The sequence below is a fragment of the Solenopsis invicta genome, chromosome 8 (assembly GCF_016802725.1).
Source record: "Solenopsis invicta isolate M01_SB chromosome 8, UNIL_Sinv_3.0, whole genome shotgun sequence".
Classification (NCBI taxonomy): Eukaryota; Metazoa; Arthropoda; class Insecta; order Hymenoptera; family Formicidae; genus Solenopsis; species Solenopsis invicta.
Genome location: NC_052671.1, coordinates 7496949 through 7521145, shown reverse-complemented (window position 1 = coordinate 7521145; position 24197 = coordinate 7496949). Strand labels below are relative to the sequence as shown.

At 33.2% G+C, this 24197-nt stretch overlaps 3 protein-coding genes across 9 annotated transcripts; all 3 read right to left on the bottom strand.

The window, feature by feature from the left end:
- Positions 1–334: 334 nt before the first annotated feature.
- On the bottom strand, positions 335–9768 carry LOC105208009 (double-stranded RNA-binding protein Staufen homolog 2). Of its 4 annotated transcripts, none has more exons than XM_011177729.3 (8): positions 9578–9768; positions 7929–8003; positions 6590–6798; positions 5911–6516; positions 5142–5689; positions 4535–5060; positions 4217–4425; positions 335–4044 (listed from the first exon to the last, which is right to left on the bottom strand). In XM_011177729.3, the coding sequence occupies exons 2-8, from the start codon at positions 7976–7978 to the stop codon at positions 3784–3786; spliced, it is 2409 nt and encodes an 802-aa protein (XP_011176031.1). In that variant the 5' UTR covers positions 7979–8003; positions 9578–9768; the 3' UTR covers positions 335–3783. The 4 variants fall into 4 exon arrangements, with proteins under 4 accessions (XP_011176031.1, XP_011176029.1, XP_039308975.1 ...); XM_011177727.2 differs by having other exon boundaries at positions 5905–6516; positions 9578–9767; XM_039453041.1 differs by lacking the exon at positions 9578–9768 and adding an exon at positions 9126–9418 and having other exon boundaries at positions 5905–6516.
- Positions 9769–12128: 2360 nt separating this feature from the next.
- On the bottom strand, positions 12129–21084 carry LOC105208008. Of its 4 annotated transcripts, none has more exons than XM_039453032.1 (5): positions 20201–21084; positions 19851–20060; positions 18700–18823; positions 18431–18620; positions 12129–18132 (listed from the first exon to the last, which is right to left on the bottom strand). In XM_039453032.1, the coding sequence occupies exon 5, from the start codon at positions 17798–17800 to the stop codon at positions 14369–14371; it is 3432 nt and encodes a 1143-aa protein (XP_039308966.1). In that variant the 5' UTR covers positions 17801–18132; positions 18431–18620; positions 18700–18823; positions 19851–20060; positions 20201–21084; the 3' UTR covers positions 12129–14368. The 4 variants fall into 4 exon arrangements, with proteins under 4 accessions (XP_039308966.1, XP_039308964.1, XP_039308965.1 ...); XM_039453030.1 differs by having other exon boundaries at positions 12129–18125; XM_039453031.1 differs by having other exon boundaries at positions 12129–18125; positions 19851–20018.
- A 315-nt stretch (positions 21085–21399) lies between these two features.
- Positions 21400–24139, bottom strand: LOC105208007 (15-hydroxyprostaglandin dehydrogenase [NAD(+)]). The gene is made up of 6 exons (XM_011177726.3): positions 23939–24139; positions 23743–23869; positions 23506–23612; positions 23037–23210; positions 22162–22325; positions 21400–21691 (listed from the first exon to the last, which is right to left on the bottom strand). Exons 1-6 carry the CDS (start codon positions 24032–24034, stop codon positions 21568–21570), a joined length of 792 nt encoding a protein of 263 aa, XP_011176028.1. The 5' UTR covers positions 24035–24139; the 3' UTR covers positions 21400–21567.
- Positions 24140–24197: the final 58 nt, after the last annotated feature.

The window sequence follows — 24197 nt, the reverse complement described above, 5'->3', positions numbered from 1 at the left end:
TGCATATATTTTACAAATATTTTAGAAAAGATGTAGAATTTCTTAGCATTTGCGAAAAGTATTCTACTATAAAAAAAAAACCTGAAAAAATTTTTAAAACCTTATAAATCCTATTATATGATCAAAATTGTGAAAAATAATATAAAAAATATTTTTAAAAAATTTTACTATAATTATTAAAATCTAAATTCTTGTAGCAGTAAAACTTCTCACTCTATTTAGCTAAATTAAGAAACGTTATATTAAAAATTTAGATATCTAATTACGAAATTTTGTCAAGTAAGCTAATACACTTAAAGTACTACAGATAAGGATAAATAAAATATTCGTGATATTCGTGTGCCACCTTGTCATGCGTATATTTGAAACGCACAGTAAAAAGGCCATATACATGTACGTGAAACCTTTCTACAATCGTTCTCATCGACGTCAAATACAAACTGATGCGGATAGAGGAAAGCAGTAGATTCCTATACGTCGTACAATTCGTTCACTTTCCAAATGCAATTAAAGCTTCATCGATACGAATGATTTCCTCGATCATTTTAGGATTCATTTACTCAAGAAGTAATCATTTTCGATGGAGGCTACCGAGGACGCATTACGTAACTGTATTTTATACAGCATTCGTTACAGCATATGAACAAATTGTTTTACCTAAAATATAATTCTAACATAATCGGACTACATTACGGTATACGGTACTTTCCTTCGCGCGTTCGGCATAAGTGCCCGCCAACTAATTGAAAAACGGCAAGAAGTTAATATATTTTACAGAAGCTTTACATAGCAAATGTTGTAACGTGGTGAAATGGCAGCGGTTGCTCGATCTCCTTCTAATCGAAAGTAAGCAAATGTAGCAAATATCGTAGAGCATTTGTATATGTGCGACGGCGTTAAAACAAAACATAACAGAACGAAATATGGATTACGCATGGAACTGGTATTTCGCAAATTCAACTCTTTTTCTTTCCGACAATGTCGGCACATCGGCCTATGTTTTCTCGACACTTTGCAGATCAAACTCGATTCGATATGTCGAGTTCTTAACGCGAGCGAACGAGCTATCTTTTTTTTTCTCTTCAAAGTGTCGAAGGATTTTATTTCCGGTATCTCGGTAAATTGATACGTTATATTCGCTTATCTATTCGATAATATTAACTATACGGTATTACAGTTCTTAACAGAAAATCATTTTTTTTCTCCTCTTTTGCAGCGTACGCAACGTTAAATCGTTCAATTCGCATCTTCGTCCTGTTTCGGCTCTTGAAAAACTATATATGTATATAATGGAATCTACTACCATGTCTCATAATACTGAATGTCACATGAACAAGAAAGGCCCACTTATGAAAGCTATCGGTATCAGGCAAAACAAAACCCAACTAGAGTCTCGAAGAGTCAATAAATAATTTCTTTCATCGAATGTGTTGCAAACAAATCTTAATTTAATCGACATATCCAATATTATATCGCGAACATTTGTTACGAATTTTCAATATACCGAGTATCGGGCATTAAAATGCGCACGATTTTAGTGAACAATAATACAGCTTACTAATCGTTTATGCAGTTAAAGTTTATATAAACTGCTTTGTATTTGTTGTTCAGTAAATCGCATATATAACACGATAATACAATGAATAGAAGACAACAAGTCGTTTGGCTGAGAACGCCGGTACAAAGCTCTGTGACGTTACACTATGTCAAGTAAAAGGCAACGTTCGTACAGCATTGCGCACAAAGAACTCAAGTTCAAGAAGTAAAAGTTACGTGAATGTTCAAAGCTTGTACCGTTTCTCAATGTTTATCTTTATTCATTATTATTAGTCTCTTCCACTCTAGTATTCTTATTCTTAGTTATTTGACAGTAATACAAAATTCACCGTTGTTTCAGGATTATTTCTTCAGCAAAATTAGAACAATTTTGTAATAGTCTTGACGCAACGGGACAAATTTTGAATTATTGCCTTCTCTTCTTTTTTTTCTCTCTCTTTTAGATTTGCCGGAAATTTCCGATGCAACGTATCATTACTGTCTATCTGCGAACGATAGGTGTATGGAAATTTCTGTTCCCCTCGCCTCTCAACCAGACAAAATTCGCCGTTACTTTTCAGGATGTTTCTTACCGAGATTTAAAACAATTTTGCAATGGTCTTGACGCAACGGGACGCAAACTTTTAATTACTATCTTCTTTTCTTTCTGTTTTATATTCGCCGAAATTTCCTATACAACGTATCATTATTATATTTTTATTCAAATGACAGATGTATGGAAATTTCCATTTCCTTTCATTTTTCAGTATTTTACGATACATGTGAATATGTAACCCCAGATTGCTTCTGGCCCCTGTAGAAAAGCAAATTGGGGTATAGGGACAGTGTATATCGCTTTACCTATATTTTATAATTTTAAACGTTAGCTATTTGACCTTTCACACAATCGTTTAATCAACACGTATCTCTAAGCGCACGTAGCCCAGAGTTTTTATTCTGGAAAAATACGTGATTTTATAATTTTTATATGCGACTCAATGGGAATAAGTTTTAACATGCTTTCTCTTTAAAATGGAGCGACAAAAAAATATACACATAAAATATAAAGTGATCAATTTCGAACAACGGAAGATTACAAAAAAAAGAAAAAAAAGAGAAACTTACAATTATATATAATTATTACTAATTAGGTAACAATATGTAGCATTTTTTCATGATAATGTGGAAGCTAAGGAAATTCAATTCAATTGAAAAATTAAGAGATGGTCGCATTTCATCTCCAGGTCTTGTGATTTCACTTAATGTTTGCCTATAGTGTTTATTATATATTATAGACTGATCCTAACTGGAGAATGACCATTTTGAATCATTGTAGATAAGTATATTGCTATTGTGATCCTGCCAATGAAAACGTTACAATAAATATAGCAGTTATATCACTGCTAGGATCGCAATCACGATCAAGCACCAATAATGTTCCTCGCGATTCTATAGCATTATTTATTAATTTTGCAAGAGCTATAATATACGAATCGTTCAATGATACGACATTATTGTAATTTATAACAATAGATAATTCCGATAATCACAAAAACTCGTCATTGTTTACTGTGATTGATCGGATATTCTTAGTCATTAAACGAAAGAATTCTTACACAATTATTAAATATATCGCTTATTGGTGCTTGAACAGCATTTTAATGTAATTAGGACACTGCAAAAGATTTCAGGAAGATTTATAACATAACATGTGCTAATAATTTCAATAATTTTATATAAATGGATTTAAATTTATAGCTATTTGATTTTTATTATATTTCAATAATACAGATAGTAATCAATCCAACAATATACAAATGATAAACGCGTAAAATAAAAATAACTAGATCATGCACACAACATTTTGTTTAAATTTTTGAGACTGATATATAAATATACAATTGCAAATATAACCAGATTATTATATATCATTTTTTGTTCTAGATTACTGCACAGAAAAAAATGATTCTACGAACAAGATATTTTAATAGCTAATAAGAATATTTCTTTCTTGAATAAAGGAATTGGACATAGCTAACCGCGATTAAGACCTTCTTGGCGCAATTGACAAAAAAGTCTCTGTCGAGGTATAGCACAAATGTGAAACTGAACAATGAATTAATACCATAACATCAGCCATTATGTAAAAAAACTTTATGACAATGGGATTCACTTAATTTTCTTTTGCAGTGTTCTAAAGAAGCATAAATATAACTCAACATTATATATGTCTTAAGCGCTATTCAATTACTTATCGATAGCTCCATCCATTATGTTATTTTTAACTTGAATGCTAATGTGTATTCCATCACCAGACGCACCTTTGTCCTTCTTCACTTGTGTTGCATTCGAGGCATTATCAAGTCCCAATTTACTAAGAGTACGAAGCGCCCTTAGAGCCGCTTGATTGCGACTCGCGGTTATTGTCGCTCCATTACCGTGACAAACTTGTGGTGGATCAGTGCTTAGCGACACAAGTGATAAATATTCCTTGTTTATAGACACTCCCTGAAACATTAATGCAAAATAATGGTTAATTTAATAACGTGTCAGCATCACGCTCATCATTTCGCGTTCACATACATACGTTTCATTTTATTTTAATTATTTAGAATCGTTTAGAACATAAGAATATTTTAATATTCTTTTAATACAGAATTAAATGATTGTGATGGATTACCTTGGGAAAATCGCTAAATTCTACGCTGAAATTAAATAATTGAGATAAATAATGCAATTGATCCTTGGGCGAAACACCAGCTGTATTCTGCTGTTGCTGTTCGCGCAATTCTTCAGCGACTATTTGTACGCTGGGTCCATTCCCCAGTTTAGATTCTTGACCTCCGTCCACCAATAAAAGACCAGGTACTAATTGGCGGCCTATGGTACCTAAAATTTTATATTTTAGTTATAATTTATCTATAATTTTACTTAAATCTTTTATGATAAAATTAAAATTTTAACCTCGAACTTAATTATGACCGATGTTTTTACTTACCTCCTACCGAGTGAGGTTGAGTGTCATTCATTTGTTCATCCTCGAGAAATGTAACTTTTCTAGGCTTCGATTCTGTGTTTTCGCTTTCTCCCGTCTTTATAGACGGTTTCGCGGGTTGCGGTGACGGTTTACTATATCCCAATTGCGCCAAGAGAGCTTCAGCCGCAGCTCTCTTAGCCAATTTCTTGTTAGGTCCGATTCCCTGGGCGGAGTGCTGACCCATTGTTACTTCCATGACAAATTCTCTGCGTCTGGGAGCGCCCTTCTCATCAATCAGATTGTAAACCGGTTCTCTCTCTCGCTTCGCCTGTTGAATTTGAACCAACCGGGAGACCGGATTGACCTCCTCCGCGGCTTCATTCTCCGCGCGGGGCTCTTGATAAACTTTGATCAAGTTACGAGATTTCTTCTTCGTCGCTGGCGGTTTACGTTTCACTCGCATCGTTCGATTCTGAATAGTAGCCGGTAACGGAGGAAGACGCTTTAGTTCGTCCAACATTAATTCGGCGGCGCGTTTCTTCGATACCTAAAAAAATAAGAAAATGATAAATAGTAAAAATTATGTTATTATTTATCATTCTTCTATGTGAAAGGTTTGAGAGATTACTTTTTTCGAGGATCCTTCTCCCACAGTAACTTTCTCGCCAACGGTGCATTTTGTCATGAAGGTTCTTATGTGAGGTTTACCGCTTTCGGATACGACTTCAAAACTGACTGGCAGTCCACGTTTCAGAGCAGTCTCGTGAACAAGAGATACAGGACTTTTCAATTCAGCATTCGGATCGTCAATGCCACCCAGCGTGCCATTCTCATTGGTATTATTGACGTTTGCGATCTCTTCTGGTAACGGCAACTGGCGTAATTGTTCTAAGGCTCTGCTGGCGGCATCGTGACGAGCTGCTTGGCCTGTTAAACCTCTACCCGTGAATTCGCGTTCGCCCACTTTCAAAGTGACAAGATATAATCCTTGAAGGTCTGTGTGAACTCCACGATTGTATGTGAGCCGCGGAGTATACATTCGTGGGAAATTACCGAATCCGTGCGGCATAAACTGGTGCTGCAACGTAGCTGGAGGTGCTTGTCGGAACGTATAAACAGTTGGCTCACCCCGTTTCATCGCTAAGGCGTTTAGTTCGACAGTGGGCGGTAAATGTCCTATAAAAAAAAAACCGGTACATTAAAATAAATCAAATAATATTGAAAAATTTGTGGATTTTGTAATTGATAAAAGATGAAGTTCGAAAATCGATTTAATATGTGGACATTACTGTATAATTATAACTATACTTATGCTGAGAAAAAAGACGCGTTGCAAATTGATATTATTGTACTATAATTCCATGCATATAGAATTTACAATATGAAATTACCAGAACCTGTCGGACATTTGCCCAGATGACCGATCCTCATGGCTTTAGTGGGTTTAGGTGGAGGTTGACGGTACCAAGTTTTCGTCAATGCTTCGGTCGCCGCGCTGTGTTGAGCCTTTTTTATACTAGGACCTTCAGCAACGTATTCTTCTTCGCCAAGTTTCAGTGTCACCGTGAATCTCTTTTTGTGCGCCGGTCCCTGCTCGTTGGTCAGTCTGTATTGATGTTGAATCCTATTGAATCTCGCCAACTCGTTTAATAAGCACATGGGTGTTTTTTCTTTCATGTTTGCCAAAGCTGGATTAGTTCCGTTGGCATGATTTTGACCAGACGCATTGTCATCTCTGGACTCTCCATTGGCATCATTCGTTACTGCCTTTGATTGATCCACATTTGCTTGCTGCGGCACATGTTGCTGCTGCTGTTGCTGCGATTGTGATTGCTGCACCTGCTGCTGCGACTGTTGCTGTTGGGGAGGTTGATTCTGCTGATTATTCGGTTGTTGCTGCTGTTGTGGTTGCTGCTGATGTGGATACTGAGGCTGTTGCACGTTTTGAAGAGTTACAGAAACTGTATTTGCTTGGTCCTTCATGCTAACGCTAACCATGGTATCTGAGATGAATATTTCAAGTTAATTGTCAATAATCAAGAGCAAGGATTAAATTTTGCGCATAAGTGTACTTACTGTTTGTATTGTGCGTATTCATGCCCATCAACATTGGTTGTCTTGGATTTCCATGCGGCGAGCCAGGATGCTGCATGTGATGCATATGCTGTTGATGGGGGGGCATTGACAGTATTTGTTGATGCGGATTCCTATGCGGTAACAAATGCTGCGGCTGATGTAGCTGGGGCATGCTAGCCTGCTGCATAGGCCGCATTGGTCCTGCCATTCTGTATTTATTTTCATTTAATTACCAGAAATTGTATTAAATAAATTCCTCGTATTTAACTTTACTTTTTATAAATTAGCAAATATGCAATTATTATTGTCTCTATTATACACAAGATATTTGGTAATAATCGCATCACCTCTTATAAGGCAGATAGAGTGAATTAAACTAAATAAAAAGATCTCCTTAATAATTTTGTAAAATTTCTCATTAATTAATATGAAATTAATTAATTAATAATAACTGTCTTTTATTTTATTAATTAATTAATGTTAATTGTCTTTTATCCTCAAAATGCTTGGATATATGTTAATTCGTGGATCTTTATTAATTACTTTCTTATTAATTATTGAGGAACAGTAAAAAAAAACTTTAATTTCACTTGCTCTATTTAATAAACTCACTCATTTTATTTAATAAACTCACTCTACCTGCTCATAATAATGATACAATTATTACTCTCCTATATACTCTCTCTTTATATATTTAATCTTCTTTATAGTGAGTCTCTTTGAAAATTTCATACTTCTTTGATTTTATATTTTCAAAAAATTTTACTTACATGTAAAGACATTAGAGCAATATATTAAAGGCTAATCTACAATGTGTACTTGCTTCCTGTTTTTTGCTTTTTTTAATCTTTTCGCATACTATTTTATTGACAATAGTGTTATTTGTGTCTTTTGGAATTTTTTATATCACATCGCCAATTTGGATAAAACAGTGCATGAAGAGACAAAAAGATAATGGACTAAAAGCAAGACACAAGAAGCAAAGAGCACATTGTTAGCTTCACATTGCTAGATAGAATTGTTAAAAAATTCCTTCATCAATTTTTAATGATTTGTATGAATATTGATATGATTTGATGAAGTTATTTATTTCAATTTTACATATACAGGAAAGAGTAGTGTTCTCACTTTAATTGCACTTTTTATTTAATTCTGTTGCAAAAATGTTAATATAAAGATCATAGCACACAGAAAAACTTAGCAGTAAGCAAATCAGCCAATCACAGTCAAAAACTCAAGACATAACCTAAGTGGTAGCAAATCCAAACTGTTGATTTTCTTACTGCTTAAGTTTTTCTTTGTGTCATGGCCTTAAACTTGCAATTAAAGGAATATTAACCTATTATCTCGAAGCTGATTTTGCATTGCGTGATGTTGATGGCGTAACATCTTATGAGAATCTACACAGACAAACCTGTAAAATGACAGAATAAACTCATTCAATTCTGTTTTAATATAGATCATGCTACAAGAATATAAGCTATATCATTCTCAAAGATATGCAGTTGTTCAATGTAGTGTTTAACCAAAAATTTACCCCAAATTATAAAGCATATGATTTTACAAGAAACAATAAAGAGACAAATGCACTGTTGTTCATGGCTGGATATCTTACACATAAATTCTGAAACAGTTTAAGGATATGTCACACCTCAAATATTATCAAAAATTTTTTAATTTCATAGATTGTTCTATTATTATGTTTGCAAATCCATGTAAAATTTGTGCATAATTCTCTTGTTTGTTTAAAAGTTATTCAACTGTAATTTATTCCTGATTCTCATGTAAAATTGCATTTTATAGCACTGATTTGCAAACTCGATGAGGAAGTAGCATTACTAATTGAATTAAATTTTGTACACGTACTAATAAAACTCTAACAAATACTTGTGAAAAGTTTATTTGGATTTACTTACTCGTTTAAAAGTTATTTATCTAAGACTGTAGCAAGATAGAGGGTGCGTTTATTTTGGACGCTCACATGCTGTAAGCGCTTATAAGCAACATTTCATCCTTGTTTATAAATATTAAAGGACAAATGATGTTTACGAGCGCTATGAGCGCGAAAGTGAACGCAGCCAGTCATTTTTGCTACATAATTCATTATAAATTTTTTGTCTTTTTTTTCTTCGCAGTTAATTTCAGAGATTAGAAAAAAAGGAATAAACCTGAGAAATGTACAGTTTGATAATTTCAATAAGTATAAACAGATCTTTACACCCGAGTAGTATGCAATCAGTCAAAAGACAATCTTTTCAACAAATATGCAATACATCTGTCTTCCTCTGTATACATTGGTGAGCTCCCACGCATAGCAGCAATCAGCAGGCTACAAACAATTCTTCTGCCGACTTTGCTACTCAACAGGGAAGAATACAAATAAATGTCCTCTAATTGTCAATTAATAAGCAAGCAACGGGCAGTTGATGAATTGTTCCGCTTGCTCGATCGTGTCGATCAACAAAGGAGGACGCGACCGAGCTTCCCCAAATCACGGACAACTCCAGAAAAAAAAAAGGACTGTTCCGAAATTTACTCCGAAATGTAATTTCGGAGTACGGCATGGTGTCTCCCCGTCTTGCTTTCCCCCTTCCCACGTGGACGGCGGACGGGAATCCCGAGGATCGCGGAGTCCCGCGCGGCGGACGGTGAGCAAGGCGGAGGACGATAGGAAGGCGCGATATAACCTTCCTGCGGAAAGGGCGAGCCGGTACAACGGGCGATTCACCAACTCGGGACGCGCGATGCCACGGTACGTGGTCGCGCGTGGCCGCACGCGCGACTTCGTACGCACGATCCGCGTGCCCGAATCGCGACGCGCGTCAATCTTTTCGTTTCTATAAATAAAATTCGTCTCCCGGTAAAGAGAATGGGCTTGGTCCGGCGGCGGCGGCGGCGGCGGCGGTGACGGCCCCGTCCGTACGATCGGAGCCACGCCGCGCGCGCGGCGCGTACACCCTTTTTGCTCCACTTTTAACCCACACTTACCCGGTCACGTTCGTTCTATTTCGCGGAAATTTGATGCGTGTCGCGCGACACAGGGAAATTTCCGGCGAAACAGATGCACTCCGACGCAAACGAACACCGCCAGGCCCTTAGCACGGCTATTGGCAAACAGTAAAGAAAAGTACTCGGTAGACTAAAATGCGGCCATTTTGATGTGGAGCTAGCGGCGCGGCGGCGGCGGCGTGACGTCATCCCGGCACGTCCCGGCGCGCGATCGGTACACAAACGCGCGGGAAGGAGCAGCGGGAACGGGCGCGACGAGAAATCGGGAAGTACGTTCGGGATTTCCTTTTGATCGCGCTCGACGGGGAAGAGCTTCCCTTCCGATGGTTATCGTGCAGTCGAGGTGCCGATCGCACTTGCGAGACGCGTGCGCGCACAGCGGTTTTCAAGCAGCATTATTCGACGTGTTGCGTAGAAATTCAAAAAGCAATGCGTATGCACGCGTAGCACACAAGTGCAATAATTATTGGAACATGCGTCTCTTAAGTGTTCAAAGTTCAGAGGCCCGTCGAAAAAGCAAAGTTTATCACGGAAGACATTCCGATAAAAGCACAGCTGCAGGATGTACGTGTGTCTCTTCTAAGAGAGCCTCGATCGGAAAAAAGCATCATTTAGCAGTGTAAGAGATACACATGTTTTATAATAACAAACAGGCTTGGGTAGTAGCTAGTTAAAAGGTTAAGAGTTAAATAAGAAAGAAAGTTAAAAAGTAAATTTAGCTAATTTTAAATGCATTAACTTCAACTCTAGCTTGTTTTTAAACTTTGATTTATTAATTTTTTTGTCTCTTTAAATGTCAATATTTATTTTCTATATAATCTTGAACGTTAGGCACTATTAATTTAGAAAAAGGTTAATGATTGTGACGGGCGTGATGCTCGCAGTGTCCAAAGATAAATGTGAGAAATTTATAAACATAATTCTGGCACATTAGCGCAAAGCGCTTTTATTAAAATTTAATCATTATTTTAATAACGAATAGGAGTTAAAAATAAATCTATTAGATGTGACATACTTAGAAATCCATTTGGTCGAATAAAACAAAATGCTTTAGTTAATTCATTTTGTTTGATCGAATTTGTAATTTGTTGTATAAATGAAAAAAAAGACGAAAGTTATGTGATGAAACTGTTTTTCAGAATATGTACGAAAATACACAAATTTACAAAATTACAGGTAAATTGGAGGCATTATATTTCATATTTAATATATTTATTAATTATTTATAAATATATTAAATGTGAAATATAATGTTTTCCAATTTACTTCTAAATTTGTAAATTTGTGTATTTTCGTACATATTCTAAAAAAGAAAGTCGTCACTCAAATTTCGTCTCATTATTTATTTCTTTAAAATATTACGTAAATATGTATACTATACATGCCTTATTACATAAAGGAGAAAATTATAAAATTTTTATTTAATGTATTATTACAAAGCAGACAAATATTTTATGTAATATTTATAGTAAGCAAAGAAAATAAATATGAAATATTTCGTAAATCTTTTTAAGCATACCCAAACAAAGTACAATCAATATTGTGCTTTATCTGGGTATGCTTGAATTACAAAATTGATAGAATTGATAGCTTGCAGAGCTGACACGCTTTATATACGATTTCCGACGTATTTATTAATGCATTCATTGGTCAGTGCTAACATTAGTATCAAAATAAAGTGACTTCAACATCAGTTGACGCAATGTGTTATTTACGTTATAAACGTCACTTTATTTTATATATATATATATATATATATATATATATATTGTACATGAATGTATGTATAAAGCTTCAAATTTTAATTTTATTTATTCATAACTACATTGTAAGATCAAATGAAAATTTAGATTACTTTTTATAACAAATTTTAATTGTAATATTAGTTATAATTTTATTTACGTAAGGATTGTCAAAAAACAGTTACTAATTGTTTCATTATTTAATCCGTTGAGGTCACTAGGTCATCCAAAAAACCCCACGCTAACTTAAGGGTACATAGACCATTTGAAGTCGAACAACCTTCTAGGAAACTAATTTTTATCTTAAAGTATACTATTTTGAGAATACACTCCTAAATTTTTGTTGAATTATCTCAAAAATTAAAAATTTTATGAATATTTTTGTAAAAAAGAAGTCAAAACGTGTAAATGTAAGATTATGAATAATTGCTGAGAATCATATTTATAATGTTCTTACACTTCCAAACATGAAAGTCTGTAAATAATTACCAAGACCCTGCTTGCCCAACCTGACTACCGCAACTCCAGTGTAATCTGTTTCATCCAAACCCTAAAACACTTCAGCATGATCTTTAGAGATCTTTGGTCCTGCTGTAGCATTTGTTAGATGTTAGTGAAAAGATCTCTGATCGCACCACTATTTGTGAAGGAAAGAAACGCGGCAGTAATCCACTTACAATTAGTAGACAGAGATGTTCAGATACAAAATCATAAATTTATTAATCACAATAGTCTAGGCATTTTTTTGACATTCATCATGTGTACGTGGTGTACTTGCATTTTTAAAATACATTCCAAAAATATACTATTCTTTATTTATAGAATATTCTTCTTTTCATCCAATTATACATTATACACCTCGGTACATTTACAATAACTCTCTCACTTTGGAGATTATAGACTACACATATTAATTCACAACCATGTTGTTTTTTTTTTTCTTAGCTGTACAGTATCAACGTGGATACGTTACGTTATCTGACGTTACGATGTGAAAATAATTTTATTGGACCATCAAACTAATTATGACGGATGCTGAAGTACGATGTGAAATGCTGCAAAAAATTTTGACAATTCTAGCAATCAGTTTGAGAGTTCAACGTAATTATCTTGATGGTCTAACAAAATTATTTTTAGATCCAGTTAAATTGTTTGATACTTTAACAAAACCATTCTTTCGTATATCGATAATTGTGTTTCTTATCTCTTCTAAAGAGTTGGTCAACTTTTACTTCGCAAATTTCGATAAAATAATGCACGAAAAAGCAAAGAAGCTATAGACAAGAAGCAAGAAATAGGAAGCAAAGAGCACGTTGTAGATCAGCCCTTAATACTTACGACAGAAGCTTAAAGCAAGTTTATTAAAAGAAATATATTAAGATATATTCATTCTTCTATCACTTTCACATCATTTCCTGAAAACGAAATATATTGCGAACTTTACCGCAATATATTTCATTTTTCTATTCACTCTTTGTGTACATTTTCCTTTTTTAAAATGTACATATCACTGCAACAATAACTTGCTTTGCTCTGTCTTTTAACTATTCATTGTTTCAATTAAGTTAACGTAGTAATGCAAATTTTTTTAACGCTTAGTCAAAATACAAAGACGATAATATATAACCATACAAAAAATTTGATATGCAGTAAAAAATAATTTTAAGAAAAATAACGCCTTATCTAGATATCATTATTAGACCAAAAAATATTTGCGACAATGATTATCTTATTATCACTTCTCTGTTTATACAATTACGCAATTATAATATCAAGTTAAACTAAATGATTTCAAGCTAATTTAAGCTGAAAACTTTGTTAGCAACTGTTAGTAAAAAATTTTTTTAATTATTTCTATCACGCGATAGCGGAAACATCAATATTTTAATACTCAAAATAATGATATTGCAACTAGTAGTGATTTCTAAGAAAACGCAAGTACAATTTGTATACGATTGACAGTCAAAATATATTACATATATATATATATATATATATATATATATATATATATATATATATCAATTTTATATTACATTGTAATATATGCATATTTTAGTTTTGATGATTTTTATTCTGTTTCAATTTTTTCTTAATCTTTCGAGAACTGAAACAAGTTTTTGGATTTACTCTGAAAATTTGTTACAAATTTTGTTTGCTCACAAGCTGATGGAGCAGGTCGAACTAAACAGAAACGTTCTCTACCATTTTACATACTACGGAATAATTAACGGGATGTTAATTATTGCAAATCGCTATGTGTTGGAATCATTCTATTAGAACTTAAAATAGAGCATGTGATATTATTACATTAAAACAATTATTATATAACCCGCCTTTGATCGAAATAGAATCCACGTTATTCGAAAAAAGCTAAAGGACGGTGTATCTAATCCTGCACAAGAAATAATAGACCTTTATTGCAAAGAGAGTTGTTGTGCATTACGCTATTATATAAAAAATCGTAAAAACAAGTATCAATGTTCTCCTGTTTTCGTCTGTGTGCAACTCTCATCACATGTATTTATGTAACAATTGCTGCGAAAATAAATTTGCAAATTTTTTTTTAAATTTTAGTATCATTTGAGATTAAAAAAGTTACTTTTATACTGGTATTTACATAATAAATTTAATTTTCTTATATAAACATAATTTGTCTATCCAAAAATTGCCAAATTGTATGCAAACTAAATCCATTTCTTTGTTTACTATAGAAAATTATCTTTTTCTTAAAGTAACGTATTTCAAAAGTATTGTCATAAAGTTTTAGCAAAAATATTGAAAAACTTGTAATTATTTAGACAAAACGTGTCTTTTTCAACTTATGTTGAAAAAAATATTCCTTTTAACATAATGTAAGTGTAATTTTAATTGTTAATTTCTCATAAAGAGAATGCATTCTACAATGTTTAAATTTCATATCAGAATTTTTCTAATCTATTGTAGTTACACTGTTTTTAAACGGTAGATATTTGAGATTTGATGTGGAATAAAATACAGTACTTAACTTTTGCAAGTTCAATAGGAGTTAAATTGACCCACTGTGACCTCCGGAGGTTAAATATGGTGTCTTATTCCCTTCTTTATCAAACCACAGGTCATATAAGTCTTTAAATTCTTTCGAAGCTTTAGCGCCTGAGCTATTTAAAATACTGGACACATTAATTAGATCTATTTTTTCTTTCTCTAGAGATTTTAAATATTTTGTTTTATGTCCTTTTTCATCAAACCACAGATCATATAAGTCTTTGAATGCTCTAGGAGCATTAGTGCCTGATCCATTTAAAATACTGGACATATTAGTTAAATTTATTTTCTCTTTCTCTAATGACTTTAAATATTTTGTTTTATGTCCTTCTTCATCAAACCACAGATCATATAAGTCTTTGAATGCTTTAGGAGCTTTAGCGCCTGATCCACTTAAAATACTGGACACATTAGCTACATTTATTCCCTCTTTCTCTAGAGATTTTAAATATTTTGTTTTATGTCCTTCTTCATCAAACCACAGGTCATATAAGTCTTTGAATGCTCTAGGAGCATTAGTGCCTGATCCATTTAAAATACTGGACATATTAGTTAAATTTATTTTCTCTTTCTCTAATGACTTTAAATATTTTGTTTTATGTCCTTTTTCATCATACCACAGATCATACAAGTCTTTGAATGCTCTAGGAGCATTAGTGCCTGATCCATTTAAAATACTGGACACATTAGCTACATTTATTCCCTCTTTCTCTAGAGATTTTAAATATTTTGTTTTATGTCCTTCTTCATCAAACCACAGGTCATATAAGTCTTTGAATGCTCTAGGAGCATTAGTGCCTGATCCATTTAAAATACTGGACATATTAGTTAAATTTATTTTCTCTTTCTCTAATGACTTTAAATATTTTGTTTTATGTCCTTTTTCATCATACCACAGATCATACAAGTCTTTGAATGCTCTAGGAGCATTAGTGCCTGATCCATTTAAAATACTGGACACATTAGCTACATTTATTCCCTCTTTCTCTAGAGATTTTAAATATTTTGTTTTATGTCCTTCTTCATCAAACCACAGGTCATATAAGTCTTTGAATGCTCTAGGAGCATTAGTGCCTGATCCACTTAAAATACTGGACACATTAGCTACATTTATTCCCTCTTTCTCTAGAGATTTTAAATATTTTGTTTTATGTCCTTTTTCATCAAACCACAGATCATATAAGTCTTTGAATGCTCTAGGAGCATTAGTGCCTGATCCACTTAAAATACTGGACACATTAATTAGATCTATTTTTTCTTTCTCTAGAGATTTTAAATATTTTGTTTTATGTCCTTCTTCATCGAACCACAGATCATATAAGTCTTTGAATGCTTTAGGAGCTTTAACGCCTGATCCACTCAAAATACTGGACACATTAGCTACATTTATTCCCTCTTTCTCTAGAGATTTTAAATATTTTGTTTTATGTCCTTCTTCATTGAACCACAGATCATGTAAGTCTTTGAATGCTTTAGGAGCTTTAGCGCCTGATCCATTTAAAATACTGGACACATTAGCTACATTTATTCTGTTCCTTTTCAAAACAGTTAGATATTTTAGTCCTTCGCCTTTAATTAAAAAGTCTAAAAACTTATTAAATTCAGATGTTCCTGCTCTGCGATTAACACTTCTAGCAAGTTTAATTTCATTATTGATGTGTTTGCTTTGAATTGTTTGATAACTGGATTTATTATTTTTTATTTCTTCAAGAAGTTTCTTCATTATTTTGTGTGTAAGAGAACCGAATTCATGGGACTCTATCCAACGTAATGTTATTTCATGTAATTCTTCATAGCTGTATGGGTAGTTGTTTAACTTAGTTATCTTATTTCTAATAAGAGTATTTATCTTATCTGGCTGATTAACCGCAAATATCAATTTATCTAAAAATTTTACCTTTTTTTCTCTTTCGTTCTCATTAGATAGTCGTCCCTCTTCTTTCATTTTTTGTAAGGAAGGTGGCAGCTGTAATAGATTTATGATCTTCTCTCGTGTTATTTCTTCCAAGAATTGGTAAAAATTATTTTCGTTTATAGACGGACTGTATCTTAAAACTTTATATTTTTTCTTACAGATATTTACACTATCAAATTTTAAAGGATAGGAAGCATTAGATAGCGTTCTTTCTAACCTATTTTCTTTTGTGAGATCTAAATTTGCATTAATATAGAGAATCAAATATTCTATATCTTCACTAAGTTCTTCAACAAACAGCTTAAAATACTTATTGATACAGAACATATTTTCTATCTGTCTGAAGGAATACAACTGACTACTGCTTATATTAGTATCTGCGTTATGAACATATAAGTAAGAAATTCTATTTTGATGATAGGTAGTAATGCTATTATCATTTTTGCCAAAGTTTACGGAAAATATATTTTTATGAACAAATATATCATGAAGTAAATCCATTAATATATTAAATTGATATATAATTCCAGATATATTAACCGCACAATTTTTATTCCTGTCTGAAGCTTTTAAGTCACATAATATTCTTTCCTGTAGTGCTATATAATCGTTTTGAACCTTACCACTTTTTTTCATTTCAATATTTACAATGCTACTCAGTTTTTCTCTGTTGGGCTGATTAACTGCAAATATAAATTTGTCTAAAAATGCTTTTTTTAGTTCTTTTTCAAATTCCTGAGTAAGTTTTCTTTTTTGTACTACTTTCTTCATAGAAGACGAAAATTCCAACTGCTTTAGAAGCTTTTCTCTTGTTGTTATATCTTGTGAAAACCGATAAAAACCATCCTCTTGTGTATTATCATTTGTAAATAGAAAATCTTTTAAAATATCACATCCTTCAATTTGTATGTTATCAAATTTAAAAGGATAAAAAGTTTTAAATCGTCCTATTTTAAATGTTTTCTCTTTTGTAAGATCCAATTTTGAATTAGTATAAATAATGAGATATTCTACATCTGTTGAATTATTTGTTGTCAACATACGTTTAGCAAAAACATTAAAATAACTATTAAGTAAACAGTTGCGTTTTGAAAATAATTTGCCATAGCTAATACTATTTTCTATATAGTATTCATCTACATATTCAATTCGTATATGAATTGACTTCTTTTCATAACGAATAACAACATTATTAAATTTATCAATTTCAAAATCTTCAAACGTTAATGATAATGAAGGATATTTATGTTCATACATAAACTTTCTAAGCGAACAAAGTACTGACAAATCTAATTGATACATAAGTTTGATCAAGTAATTAGAAGAATGATGTCTGTGGTATTGAGTATGATCTGTATACAATTTATCCTGTCTAGATTCATCTTGTAAATCACTAAGACATCCTAAACTCTCTTGCTTATTTGAATCTATGCGTATTAATTCTATGCGCAGTTTCTTTAATACTATATCATTTTTGTTTGTAAGAGAACGTTTCCTTTTTTTAGTGTTTACACTCATTTTAAAATTTTTCTTTCTTAAACTCTTTCCTTGAATGACTATTTTATTAGTAAAGCGTTTCTAATATCTTGCAATAATTTATAAAAATTTTCTATTTAAACGTCTCAAGAATTATTTTCGTTATCGCTATGTTATTTACCGCATGATAAATAGTTTAACGCCAGTTCCGAACGGCCTTATGAGGGGTCTTCTTGGTTAGATACTCTCGGTGATTTGCCAATGCCTTCCGAGAAACAATCTCTCCGTTAAACTGTAGGTCTCGTATATCTCTGGTGTCTAAGCGCACACCACAGAATGTGAGGGGTGCATCACTCTCAGACAAGAGCTAAAGACTAATGAGAGAATAGAAACAGTTAATAAAACAAGTTATTTTTTGTGACTAAATGAATAAATCTAACATGTAGCTATATATTAATTGATTTTACATCTAGAAAAAGTGGAGAAAAAAAACCGGTTTCTTTAGAAAAAAAAGTAATGAATTAGAATACTCAAAAATGCAATAATTAATTGAGAAATGTCTACATTGTCTACATAAAAAATTTTTATACATTCAAATATAGCATACTATTTAGAATAACATACTATTTAGAAATAATTACTGATAATTTTTTAAGAATCTGAAAAAGTTACCTAAAAAGCTTTTTTGGAATATACGTAATTTTCTTTCAAATATATTCACTTGAGGAGCAATAGTTTTCCTCTTTTCCTCAGCCTTCCAGATTCTTGAATAAAATCACAATATCACGTGCAATACATCAAGCACTGAACCTAGTGGCTAACAGGTTTGAATTGCGTCGATCGAGATAACATTCATGAACTTCTGCAAAAGAGATTAGTTAGTAGTCAGTAAAGTCGGAACTTATAGCACGATTTTTATTAACAGCATTATAATTACTTACTTAGCAATGTTTTTCAAATTCGTATTAAAATATATCTTTATTTTTTGTTTAAATTCAAGACTGCGACTTGTATACTACAAATTAAACAGAGCTGGACCAAGTCGATCAGAGCAAGATCTTGGTGCTAAAATAATATTGAATAATATTTAATATGTTTCAATTGTGGAGTATTAAGGAATAAAATCTCCATAGAGCAATCACCTTAAAAACGGTCCCATTTCTTTTAAGTATCGATAAGGGGACCGTTTTTATAAACGGAGATTTTACTCCTTAATACTCTATGGCAGTCTATGGTTTCAATTCATATTGAACTGCGCACCGTTACTTTTGTTTTGAAAAGAACGCTGTTAACAACACGCTTACTGATACGAACGCGGCGATATCGATACATTACAAGGCAATTTTCGAATGCAAACACAAGCAAGGACGACACGACTTCAAAGGTAGCGGCTTACACGCGACACATACCTCTCCAAGCATCGCCACAGCGGCGGCAATAAACGTGAGAATCGGACTCCGGTTACAAAAATCGGTACGCGAAAATACTAGGCAGCAGCGACGAGTACCAACGATAGCCCAGAGGCACCTGTATTCGCGGCACGACCCGATCACGCGGTGATCACGCGATGATCACGCGGGGCTTCTATGTTCGAACGTGTTCGCCCGTTACTGATATTTTTTCTAACCGTCGTTTGCATCGCAATCGGCCGCGGGGACAACGTTGTTGTCCTCGTGCATTGAATTCTACTTTTTTTTTTTTTTTTGTAATGGTCGTATCATCCCCGTAATTCTGGGAACGAGAAGCAATAATTAACTGCATTGAACTGATGATCACGCGGGCTTGCGTTACCGCATGGCCGAATGAGAGAAGCACGCGGTGCAGATCGAGTTCAATAACCGATTCTGCACTTTCCTCGGCTGTCTCGGCGACGCGATACCCCAGGAGAACATGCAACGTTCCACGCGAGGCTTTCCCCTTAGCTCGCGACGAGATCTCCTTGCACTTGCAGGCGATCGACTTATCAAACGCTAACGAAAGCGACATTTTGGGCCGACAAACACTATAGTTACGATCGCCGGCAGAATTCAAACGCGGCTTCCCTTCGCTCACACGCGGCTTTACAATACTATTTCAATCGCGAGGTACTCACCAGCACGGCAGCTTCTCCTCGGCGTAGCTTTTTTGTCGGTTGGCGACAACTCCTCGCTTTCTCTCTCTCTCTCTCTCTCTCTCGCTAGCTCTTTCGCAGCCGAACCGGGGATCGCTCCTCGAGGTCGGTGTCTCGCTCTCTTCTTCTTCTTTTATAAGAATATTGGTACTATAATAGAATCCGCCCCTATTATTCTCTCGAGCGAGATGACTATAGTGCAAAAGCAAATATAGTTATAGCAGTAAATTTTCAAAATATGCGGAATGCAAAGTCTTAATGTAGAATCACTTAGGATAAATTGCGTCAGCAATCTGCGCTTTTTCACGTTATTCACAATTACCCTTACTTACAATCACTCTTATCTATTCACAATCACCGTACGCGGCCAACCAGCAAATCTCGAAATCTCGCTTTCGACAACCGTCGTCGCAAGGGAAACGTAAAAGAATGATCCTGCTCGATATGGGATCGATAGCGCTCACGCTCCTCACGTCTCTGCGCCTCTCCCTCACTTGGGGTGCGCGTGATGGTAATAATCGGCGCGTGGTGGTAGCTAATCACCGCGCGGTTGCTCCTGTGCCACTGTACTTAGGACTAATATTAAGAGGGCGTTCGCAGGACCCCGACCCCGACATTGGCCGGTTCTCCAGCGAAAAATGTCCCTCGTCGACTCCTTACAGCTGCGCTAATATTCGGGCGACTCTAGCCTTCCAGACCGACTCCCTCCTTGCCTAATGGGGTTCACACTTCTTCGTTCACCGTCCTCGCCTACATTTTTGACAGACCTCTCCTCGGGCGATCCTCCCGGGCCCGGGGCCTCCGCGCGGTAATCTGCCGCTATGTGGTATAGGAATTCTCTCATGCGTTTGCCTCTGCTATTTGCTGAATATATTCATCTATTTTGTTCATGACACTGCCGAATATTCGGTAAGCGTTAAGTGCCGAATATTACTACCTAAAGAAAGACATTAAAAATGTAAAAAAAAGCGCCAAGTATATTTTTTTCATAATATGCCAAAACAGCAATGGATAAAATGATTTTATCTGTCACATGATGCTACTTATCGGTACGAGAGTGTCCCGTTTGATCACGTTAAAATTGACCACAGTCATATACAGCGACCAATGCTTAGAGTTTTTCCACTGTTCAAACACAGTAAATGGCTGGTAGTCAATCGCAACTTGATCAAAAGATCCCCACCCTATTGGTAATAAATATACTTGGAATTACTATTTAACAACTTTTATTATTTTTATTTTTACATCTTGTTCCATTATGATAATTGATTTTTCTTTTGCCTTATGTTACAAGCAAGAACGTTACAATTTTAATAGAATGTATTATTTACTTATTCATTTTATAATACTTTCTTTTTTATGTTCATATGGCAGACGAATTATTTTATAACGAAAGTATACGCCGAGAGAATAAATTATTAAATTTTAATAAATATTTGTTCGAATAGTTGCAATAAAATATTTACTTACGGTACATAAACATTTACTCAATAAAAAAATGATAATTAAATTAAATTAGTAGTTTTTTGTACTAAATAAATATTTATTTACATTTAGTAAATATTTTATTGAAACTATTCAAACAAATATTTATTAAAATTAAGTAATTTTTTTCTCGTAGTGTAGAACTTTCTTTTTTTGTATATACAATTGCTCGAGCTGTTTGTATAAAGTCCTCGTGTTTTAAAGAATTTCACATCTAAGCAGCGAGAAATGGTGATAATTTGATTGGGTATGGTAACTCATTATTCCTAACAACCCAAACCGATCCATTTTCACCTTCTTGAATAGCTATGACCACAGACTGTCCCACATGTGCAACACTATAAAAAATAAGTTACGTTTTGGTAAAGTTGTTTGTAATTTTTTTTTAGTTATAATGATAATAATGTTAATTACTCTTATCTTTTTCTTATAAGAGGATACTTGTACGCGCACGTTTTTATGGCTAATGATAATATTCATAATAAAATAATAAATAAGTGCATTTGATAAGAATATTATTCTTTTCTGTGAAAAAGTAATAGTAAAAAATCTAATTATATAAATTATGGCTGCTGCTAAAGGATATTCGAAATTCGTGAAATAAAATGCTATACAAAGTTCTCGAAAAGTTAAATAAAATAGTTGTTCCTAAATTTCTATTTTAAACAGTAGTTTTTGGGATATAAGAATTTAACAAATCTTAAACTGATTTCGAATCTAAACTTAAAAAATTTTTTTTGTTGTATTCTGATTTGTAAGTTTCGAGACATTTTGTACACGAGCATTATATTACGTGTTTTGTACTTACGACTGGGGTCTATAATAATCTTTCTTTGCGGCCTTTTTAAGAAACTCTTCGTCGACAATATCGAAAGTTTTTTCTTCAATGATAGATTCTGAAAACTTCATACCTGTTATTGTATAACCAGGACATATCGTTAGAATACGAATTCCTGTTTTGTCATAAAATTTCTGAAAAAAAATATTTTAATACAATTTTTTTGTAAATAGCACATGCACACATGTATTAGTCTCATAAAATATTTTAGTAGAATGTATAAAGATTACAAAATCATTATAATCTTTATAATAATTTTATAATCTATAATAATTAAAAGTTATAATTTCATTAAAAAGACAGATTGCTGTCTTTTTAATGAAATGATGACTTTTTTTACATAATATGATTCTTGTAATAATTTTGTTTTAATCTAAAAGTATTAAGGTAAAGTTATCGAAAAATTAATATTTAACGATATATTTTACATCTCATGTCAAATTGCGTCTGGATAAAATATAAAATACAATATCTTGTAAGCTATTGATTTTTGATTATTTAACATTAATAGTTTTATATGCAGAATAGATGAATCATATTATGTAAAAAATGTTATAAAAATTTATTTAAAATAAATGGTGATAAAAAATAATTTTTTGAAATGCTTTAAAAAATTAATTTGACTATTATTTGTCACCTTGTAGACTATATGTTATTGTCAAAATATTTTTGCATAATTTCCATATTTAACAAGAAGTATATTATATTTAAAATTTTTTATTCAATATAACAGAAGGCGAAAAAGTTTAAAAATAATTTTAAATGTTCTTAAAACATATAGTTATTGTAAAAACCTATCTGATATTATAAGAGTAAAGATTCATATTTTATCAAATAAAAATTACCTCGAGATTTCTGCCAAATGCGACTACGGCAAATTTAGAAGCACTGTATACCGGACATAAAGGGAAAAGACGAAGACCAGCCGTTGACGCAATATTTATTATGGTACCCCCTTTGCCACCTTTATGTTTGCCCATGTAATCTAATGCAAACATCGAACCGCGAATTAGTGCTACCTGTAGAAATATTAAATAATAAGAAAATGTTTTATAATAAAATATGCATTATTTTATATATTTGTGATTAGAAAAATTATAAGTCTATAATAATGATATACGAACAAGATGTACAATATTTGTTGGTATATTTATTTACGATAATTAAGTCAAATATTTTATAAAGGATATTATATTCCAAAATTCTTACTTAATGATAATTTATTTCCGATCACCATTTTTAGGACGCAATTCTGATTAAAACGAGTAATTTATTTTATTAATCAGCTTAATCAATTTATGTTTTATTACTCACAACGTTAATAGCAAACGTTTGCTCGATACAACGGTCATAACAGATTCCGGCATTGTTAACAAGTATGTCAAGTCCGTTGAGAGTTTCAACAACTTGCTTGAAAGTTTCTGAGGATTAAAACAATTGATTAGTACATTTAACTTAATGGATGTTTCGTGTCTAAAAATATAAGATAAATGTCATTATTATCGATGATCAATAATTCGGCGAGAAATATTGAAGAGAGTTAACAGTTACCGGTGTACACTTGTAAGTTTGTCACATCAGTCGGAAAGAAAATGACACGGTCTTTTCCAAATTTTTCTTGCAGACTCACTGTCGCTTCGTAACTACGTGCTATCGGCAAATCGAGGATGGCGACTTTCTAGAATGGGGATATGTAGATGAAAAATATCAACACTATTTTTTAATTTCAACTGTAAGGTAAGTGTACCTTTGCGCCTTTGCTCAATAATTCTTCAGTAACATGGTAGCCAATGCCAGATCCGGCCCCCGTAACCATAGCTGTTTTATTTTGCACGTTATCCATTATCTGATGTTATCACGTTACATGGATTCTCAATATCAAAGAGATCATGCACAGAAAGAACCGTGCTTTTGTACATATGTCAACAATGAGACTTGCGCTCAGTTTTAAGTTGTAAAGGAGATGAGGCAACGTTGGAAACTTTTAAAATGTACTGCCTTTACAC

Coding starts and splice junctions, on each gene's coding strand:
- LOC105208009 (XM_011177727.2), bottom strand. CDS start 7,978: ATGTTACGCCATCAACATCACGCAATGCAAAATCAGCTTCGAGATAAT. Junction 5,690..5,904: donor CAAATGTCCGACAGGTTCTG/GTAATTTCATAT, acceptor TTTTTTTTATAG/GACATTTACCGCCCACTGTC. Junction 4,045..4,216: donor AATTTAGCGATTTTCCCAAG/GTAATCCATCAC, acceptor TTAATGTTTCAG/GGAGTGTCTATAAACAAGGA.
- LOC105208008 (XM_039453032.1), bottom strand. CDS start 17,800: ATGAGTGTAAACACTAAAAAAAGGAAACGTTCTCTTACAAACAAAAAT.
- LOC105208007 (XM_011177726.3), bottom strand. CDS start 24,034: ATGGATAACGTGCAAAATAAAACAGCTATGGTTACGGGGGCCGGATCT. Junction 23,211..23,505: donor AAACGTTTGCTATTAACGTT/GTGAGTAATAAA, acceptor ATATTTCTACAG/GTAGCACTAATTCGCGGTTC. Junction 21,692..22,161: donor GATTATTATAGACCCCAGTC/GTAAGTACAAAA, acceptor TATTTTTTATAG/TGTTGCACATGTGGGACAGT.